Source organism: Dreissena polymorpha, chromosome 5, assembly GCF_020536995.1.
Source record: "Dreissena polymorpha isolate Duluth1 chromosome 5, UMN_Dpol_1.0, whole genome shotgun sequence".
Classification (NCBI taxonomy): domain Eukaryota; kingdom Metazoa; phylum Mollusca; class Bivalvia; order Myida; family Dreissenidae; genus Dreissena; species Dreissena polymorpha.
In genome coordinates this window covers 33206688-33214461 of record NC_068359.1, presented here as the reverse complement: position 1 = coordinate 33214461, position 7774 = coordinate 33206688, and the positions used below count along the sequence as shown (strand labels likewise).

Sequence of the window (7774 nt, the reverse complement as noted above, 5' to 3'; positions counted from 1 at the left end):
TAGAAATATAAAATACTAATATATGCGTAAGTAATCAGGAAGTGTTCCTGGTTGTATTTCGATCATCATTATTTTACATCGTACATCGGATTTGCAGTTTAAACCTCCAGTTAAAATATTTAGACGAGGAAGGTAAGTTGTTGTTTATAAATGGTCAAGCAACGTTTATGTCCATTTCGATTTTCTTTTTTAAGTACGTAAAATGCGCATATATATTTAAAGATAAAACTAAAACAACGATATACTATACATATATTTAAGTATATCTGACATCATTGGTAATGGATCCAACCGTGTGCACGTCATATCCGAAATACAACGATACCACACTTTACACTTGCATCACGTCACCTAGCAGACCACGTGCAGCTATAAACTGGTTTGAGGATGGACGCAACATCACCAACATGTCAAGTTCAACATATGTCTCAGATGTCACAGCAAGTGTCCTTAGATACCTACCGACTGTAAACCGTCAATCAAATATTTCGTGCGTTGCAATCTACGAATACAGAGAGGCCCTCATATCATTTACGAGATCAACGACAGCCTTTGTACAATGTAAGTATCCGATTACTGGCAAGTCAAGGTAGTTTAAAATTGAATTAATTCATTATTCTGTATAGGTCGCGTGTCTGAAGCGTGTATTATTCATAGTGAGTGTTGTTCGTTTTAGTACAATATAGAAGTTGTTGTAAAAGGGAATAATTCACAAAATGACAATTTAAAAATAATTGTTATAGATTCCATATAGAATGTACACATTATTTTTGAACAAGCACAATAACATTCCTAGTCAATGAAATGTTAAAAAATATTGGTTTATTAATAGATAATCATAATTCGAAATCGGAAAAATATAATAAAGCGTTTGTAACGCTTTCCCTCGAACATTTGAAAAAAAAACGTTAAGTACACAATAGCGTTAATCTGTATCTGATCAATCCTTAATCCCGCATAGCCCAATAATAGCGCACTAGCTTTTAATTCCAGAGTCCGATTCGGATTCCGAAAAAGGCAATATTTTTGTATCAACTTCTTTCTTACTATGATTTTTAGTTTAGAATATTGAAACATTATTGATTTGTAAGTAAACATATTTAATGTCTGCTTTAAAAAAAAAATACGAACATCTGTGGACATGTCCCTTTAAGTATTAGTTAAACTTCACTTTAAGTTTGGTTCAGTTGTGCATATAACGAATTTGAATCAGGAAGAAATATCATCTTAAATAGACATTTTAGTTTCATTCGATGTCGGGTATATCATCTGATACAATCCAAGTATATTTCGAAACATATGGCTATTTTCCAACGACAAGCTACACAGAACATTACCACAGGTTTAGTAATCCTGTTAAGTCGGGCAAACTATTTATAAAGGTTTATATACATTCACGTGTATATAACACTACCTTTATGAAGTTTATGATTAAATTTTGGTTTATTGGCAGAATCAGCAAATACATGCCTTTCGCCACATACAAAACAAATTGTTGAATAAAACACCTTTGCCGACACCAGAAGTACGTTTGCTAAAAGAAGAAAACGAGTCCCTTTTGAAATACTTTCAAATATTTAACATCTTCAAATGTGGCATAATCAAGAAATCTCTTGATATGGATACACATTGATTGGAAATCTGTGCTATATTTGCACCCTTAATGACTTATTTTTAAAACAACACTAAAATCGTCATGCAGTGTTATGTGTTTTGGTGAAAAGAGGACAAATTGTATTGAGAAAAGGGCGACACATGTCATAATTCTCATATTGAAGCCCTTTTGTCTTTGTTACGGGTACATTTGTTGTTCTTTAGCGTTGCGAGATAGCGGGTTGAAAGGTCGCCAATATGACGACACACAAGAATGACCAAAAGGAAACACATGCCATGATTTTCACACTGGCGCCTTTTTGTGTTGGCGTATTTGTGTAAATTTCGCCAACACAATAACATGCCAAATTGAGAAAAATGGCGAAAATCTGCATAACTTACGTATTGGCGCCATTTTCTCGTTCAAGCGGGTATATTTGGAGTGCTCTCACGTCGTCATGTTGGTGGGTTTGAAATTCGCAAACACGACAATACGCGAAACGACAGCTATAACCGCCTGAATTACTTACAGGTCCGAAACATCATAATTAGTATATTTGTTCCCTTCTTGTCGTTTTGGTAAGCAACCATAGACCATTGTTGATCGTCACGGTTTAGTTCTTTGTTATCAACACAACGTCCTTTGGAATCAGCATAATTCCTGCACACAGGAACACTTTACTAAAACTGTTTAAGTACTCTTGAGTATAACAGTACTAACACAATTTCTGAGGGTTGGAGTTTTTTTGCAGGAAGAAAAACAACTACCGTTCGTCATATCCTGAAACGAACGACTATCTATAGTTCACATTCCGCTTGCTGGCAGATTTGGTTAACCGAACAAAAATAATGAAAACTAAACATTTTCTGAAGTTACGTGCGAGAGAACGATGTGTTAGTGTCGTTATCCACTCCATATTCCAACGAAGAATACACTAGTTTATTCTCTAACTAAATAAGCATAAATTATGTTTCAGTTCGGGTTTCCAAGCCAACTGTTTCAATTAACGACGTAAATGTTTCCGGCATAGTCACGGTACTGGTGGGAGATATGGTACGATTTTATTGCGACGCGGCTGGGTTTCCTCTTCCTGTGTATACATGGAATTTTCAAGGCCATTCATTTGAGGGTCCCAAACTAGAGCTGCACATCTCCAGCACAGATAATGGAAGTACGTTAGGATGTTCAGTATCAAATGAACTGTTGACGCTAACTGGAAGCCCATCTGCAACGTCATACTCTGATTGGACGACAATTATTCTAAAAGTAGTGTGTAAGTCAGTATAACACAATTCATGCACATCTTGTTTACTAAATTGAATGTATGTTTATGTTTCTATGTAGAGGTATATCTTTTGATAAGACGCTCAAAAAAGTAGAATTTTAAAATTGTCCATTTTATCCGAAAATAGTTAAACAATTTCGCATGTAACCTGTGTCATTTAACCGTGCGTCATGAATGATTTACAAAAATTTATATATAAATTTGTTGGGGAAAAAGTAATTCATTGTAACTAGATTATTTGTTTTGTTAAAATGTTGACAGATTTATGTTGCCACATGTTTGTTATTTCTACAAGCTTTTTTTATTTTTTACCTTAAAAAGTCATTGACGCTATAAGACTCAATATTGTAAATGGAAAAGAGAGATTTTTGTCTTAATTTATTCAACGCAAGGAAAAGTTCTTCATGTTTTTTTATTTGTTCCAAAAATATCTTTTTTTACCAATAAGTATGGTGGTCCGGTGGTATGTATCCAAATATGTATACTATTATATAGAAATCCGAAATGTTTTCCGGTGGATTTTCTTACGTCAAACGCAAACAAGAACTGCACCGAACTCACAATAACAAACGTATCTTTTACTATTGTTTAGCTCCTCCACGTTCCCCAGAGCAAGCTCATATTAAGGCTGACTCAGTTACTGAGAATTCCGTTAAGATTGAGTGGATACTGAGTGAAAATGGAGATGACCCAGATACAATTACACTTTTTTGGAAAATTGAAAATATGCCGTACTGGAACGCAGTTACCATACCCTCCGCTACAAAGAGTTTTTATTTGCAAGGCTTGGAACAAGGGAAGAGATACGAAGTAAAACTTACGGCTGAGAATATTGCTGGAGTTTCAAACGAAACTTACATTGTCACCTTTGAAACTAAGGATTCTGGTGGGCGCTTTTATCATTACATATGTTTATTTTATTATGACCGATTCGCTACAATTCTTTTTGACAGAATGTTAATTGTTCTTTAATCGCACCGGTTTTGCTTTAGATCAATTCGCTTATTTCAATCTGTTAATGTAACCAAAAATTAAATTAGTTAAGGATGATTTTCAATTATGTAACATATATTTTTATTTTTTATTATATATTTTTGTAAAGATTTCAACGCATTCAATGTTATTTCTTTCATTTCAGCGCATGTTGCTTCTATTGTCGGAGGAGTGATCGGTGGTGCGTTCGGTCTCATTTTCTTCTGTACTATTACGTTTGTGATATATCGAAAATGCCTAATGAAGAGAGGTAAAACGACCAAACAAGTCTTTACGAATATTTATGTACTTATTTATTAGATATTGTGATATTGATCAACAAATATTTTGATATATGAAGATATAAACTAAGGGCAGAAGGCTGGCAAAGTGTCTGCTCTTTAAAAATGCCTTTATGAAGATCAATATAGCTTTAAGCTTCTTATTTTTATGAACAACACAGCATCTAGCATGAAAATCGCAGATACATGTACAGTCAAACGAACTTAGCGTTTTAAAACTATTTAAAAGCAACGCAAGAAAGAAGTTTCGAATCTGATCATACTATAATAAACTACATTTCTCACTCCGATTTTAATTTGAAATATTTCTAAATGAACGATTGGTCAAAAATATGTAGTTTATCTTTTGCAGTCAATACTTTTGACCTTGATTATTAGATGCGTTCTTTGCTGAAAATCTTGAAAAAACTGTTTATTTTTATTGTTACAGATAAACAGCCTTTGCAAGAGAATTCATACGAGGATTTAACGAAAACAAGGTAAACATGCACACATTGATATTTATATTTATTATTATTAATTGGTTAGTGATGCAATATAGTAAAGGCGGAAAGTAGTTCGACATCTTTTAAACGTGCTTTGCTACAGATTTTCGTACATTTGGACAAAGTCATTTTCTGTTTTAAAAAGCTGCTATGTTTTTATACAATAATGACGTTAATGTCGACATTAACGACACTGCTGCTGCTGCTGATGATGATGATACTGATGATGAGCATTATGAGAATGATGCTGGTGCTAATGATTACAATGCTTCTGCTGTTGCTGCTGCTGATGATGATATACGATAATATTTTGTTTTCAAAGTAAAGTGTACATATTAATTCTATTTGATGGTTTTATCTTCATGTTTAAGATCACCAACAACGGACCTCGAAAGCTATAGTACATCAGGTACTGTGATATTACCACCAATCAGTTATCTCATTTAAGTCGACTGGATGAATGTCGAACCATTCCGAAGTTACTGCGCCATTTCACATGGACAATAATTGTCATTATTTGGAACGAAATCCTATTTTCGTAAAATTGCATGATTTAAAATGTTATGCCTGTGTACATGTAGACATAAAACAAAGAACACATATAAAAACGCTTAACAACATACAATTCTTATCAGATCTTGTACAGATAATTTTAATATTATAATATACACCACTGATTATTCTGAAGACATGGATTTTGTGGTTATAGCTGGTCCAGTTGCCGAATGCTATGAGGAAACCGGTTTCCATGGACGAAGCAACCCCACTTACTTAAAAGACGTGCCACAAGAACAACAAGAAAACTATGAGTATGTAGGAAACATTAAGTCGCAGCAGAAAAACGTAATGGCAACGCAAATCAACAGCCGCAACTATTCGAATTAGCCGTGACAGTAAAACAATTATATCGTTGAGCATTTACTCAACTGAGCATCACTGAAATAATGGTCCCAAAACCTATGTTATGTAGTTAGATAAGTAGTAGTTAATTTATTGTTTTTACAATGAAACAGTTTGTGTACATATACACTTAATGTAGTCATTAATGATGCATTGTTTAATATGTGATTTATAATTAATCTGTTAATATGCGATTTAATATGTACCTATTTACTTTCGGACAGTGTCATGTTTGACCATTTTACCCATAACCGAAAGGTTGTTTCTGTTTGGAAAACATTGAGAGGTTTGCTGATTTATTATATATTCTCGATTTTGTTTTCATTTATTCATTTTAATATGGAACGTTTTATTTTAATTTGTGCTCTATATTATAAGAACGACGCTGCACGCCAATTTGTTTTTAGTCCGTTTTGTGTTAAAATTCAACAGCTTTTTATGATATAGAACCTCTTTAATGAAGTTCAGCTACAACTTAAGCATAAATTATAAGTCATGATGCAATAATGATTTGTTTATTATAGTTAATTTTAAATATGTAGATGTGCGTGTTTTTTCCTACAAAGAAAGTAAACTTTACAAGTTACGGAGCATTTTTCTATTTAAATGGCGTAGTGGAATATAATCATGAATATTTAGGAACAATTCTGGTATGACTTACAATCACTCAAGTATGTATGCTTCGAGGATCGAACTGAGTCGATCGATTTGTTTTTTTTTTTTGTATTACGAGTACGAATCGAGCTTTGAGACCAATCTTGAGATTCAATATTAACACGATTATTTTGAGAAGTTCGCACAAGGGGTGGGGTAAGGGCTTCGTGTTTCATTTTAGTACACGTTTGTTGAATAAATTAGCGATTCATGTACATAAGATGTCGCTTAGAGCTTTAAACTGTTCACAGTCATGAAGTGCATTGTTTTTTAGTATCGATTCAAAGTTGTTTTAATTCACAACTGTCATTATATTTGTACATAAATACAAGAGGCTATTAATGCATATCGATGCTTTTAATTAATTTAAAAGATAAGCAGACACTACCTGTCGAGTAAGAATTTATTTATCAGATAAATTAATTTTATTAGGTTAATAAACACCAATCAATTGTCAATAATACTAACATGTATACTTTTTTTCTAAAACAACTACTATTTTTCCATCGTAACTTAGGCATACTTCTTGTACCAAGATAATTTTTCATCGATCATATGTGTCTGCATTCAACGATTACAATGCTGGATTAAACACTTATATTTCTAAAAAAATGTTATAAACATAAATATTGTTATAATACCATTTTTCCTAGGTTAAACAAGTCTTTAATTGATTGTTTTGATTCATTTGTTTTAATTGTTTTGTAAAGATTTAACAATATACAAATAAAATATCATTGAAAATAAAAAAGTAAACATGGTTTACATTGTCCATATTGTAGTCTATATTTTTCAACTGTTAAAATGTATAAAAAAAAATCATATTAGCACATGTACTCTTAAGTGTAGGAGTTATTTGGTCATCATGTACACTTTGTTTGAATGAGTGTGACATTTATTGTTTGGTTTGTATTGAATTATCAAAGTATGCGAAGTTATCTTGATTTCGGAAGAAAACAGATCGGCAGTTTATTATTGTAGTTATTAACTGTCGGAAATATCCGATGATATCATGTATTATAACGACACATACGTTTTAAAGTCAAGTTCTTGTAATCACCCCTTTTATAAATGGCAGTAAAGAAACTTGCTAAAGAGTTGGTATAATAACACAGTTTAAAATTCAAAGTGCAAAATAATGTATTCCATGATTATTTATCAACAGCCGATGTAGCACGCCTTGCTAAAACTGTTCAATAATACTAGATAATAGTATAAAAGGGATAATAGTCAATCGAAATAGTAGAATTACTACATAACTAACAAAGTGTTTAAACAACAACAACTAAAAAAAGAGTTCAAAAGCTCGAAAGCAAACAATTGCTTTTCGTTCGACCATGTGTTATATTTAGTACGTTACATCGTAATTAAGTCACCTAAACAGTTATGTCCCAAATTAAAATAGGAACAAAGGATTTATACTTTTGAGAACAAGCAGATGTCTTACATTACATAATATTACACATGTTAGTGATTTAGAGCCATCTTGGTGATCCTCTTGTTTAGAATTGTTTCTCTAAAAATCACCGGATATACACAGTGATTATTATATAAATACCATTGATTATCTAAACGAGATAAA

At 32.4% G+C, this 7774-nt stretch overlaps 1 protein-coding gene across 1 annotated transcript; it reads left to right on the top strand.

The window, feature by feature from the left end:
* Window positions 1–281: 281 nt before the first annotated feature.
* LOC127831142 (uncharacterized) lies at window positions 282–6779 on the top strand. The gene is made up of 7 exons (XM_052356133.1): window positions 282–561; window positions 2571–2867; window positions 3472–3765; window positions 4018–4122; window positions 4584–4632; window positions 5010–5047; window positions 5348–6779. Exons 1-7 carry the CDS (start codon window positions 282–284, stop codon window positions 5521–5523), a joined length of 1239 nt encoding a protein of 412 aa, XP_052212093.1. The 3' UTR covers window positions 5524–6779.
* The last annotated feature ends 995 nt before the right edge of the window (window positions 6780–7774 follow it).

Excerpts from the sequence above, each read along its gene's own strand:
- LOC127831142 (XM_052356133.1), top strand. The coding sequence starts at position 282 with ATGGATCCAACCGTGTGCACGTCATATCCGAAATACAACGATACCACA. Across the intron at positions 562-2,570 it reads AACGACAGCCTTTGTACAAT|TTCGGGTTTCCAAGCCAACT; the intron begins GTAAGTATCCGA and ends ATTATGTTTCAG. Across the intron at positions 3,766-4,017 it reads CTTTGAAACTAAGGATTCTG|CGCATGTTGCTTCTATTGTC; the intron begins GTGGGCGCTTTT and ends CTTTCATTTCAG.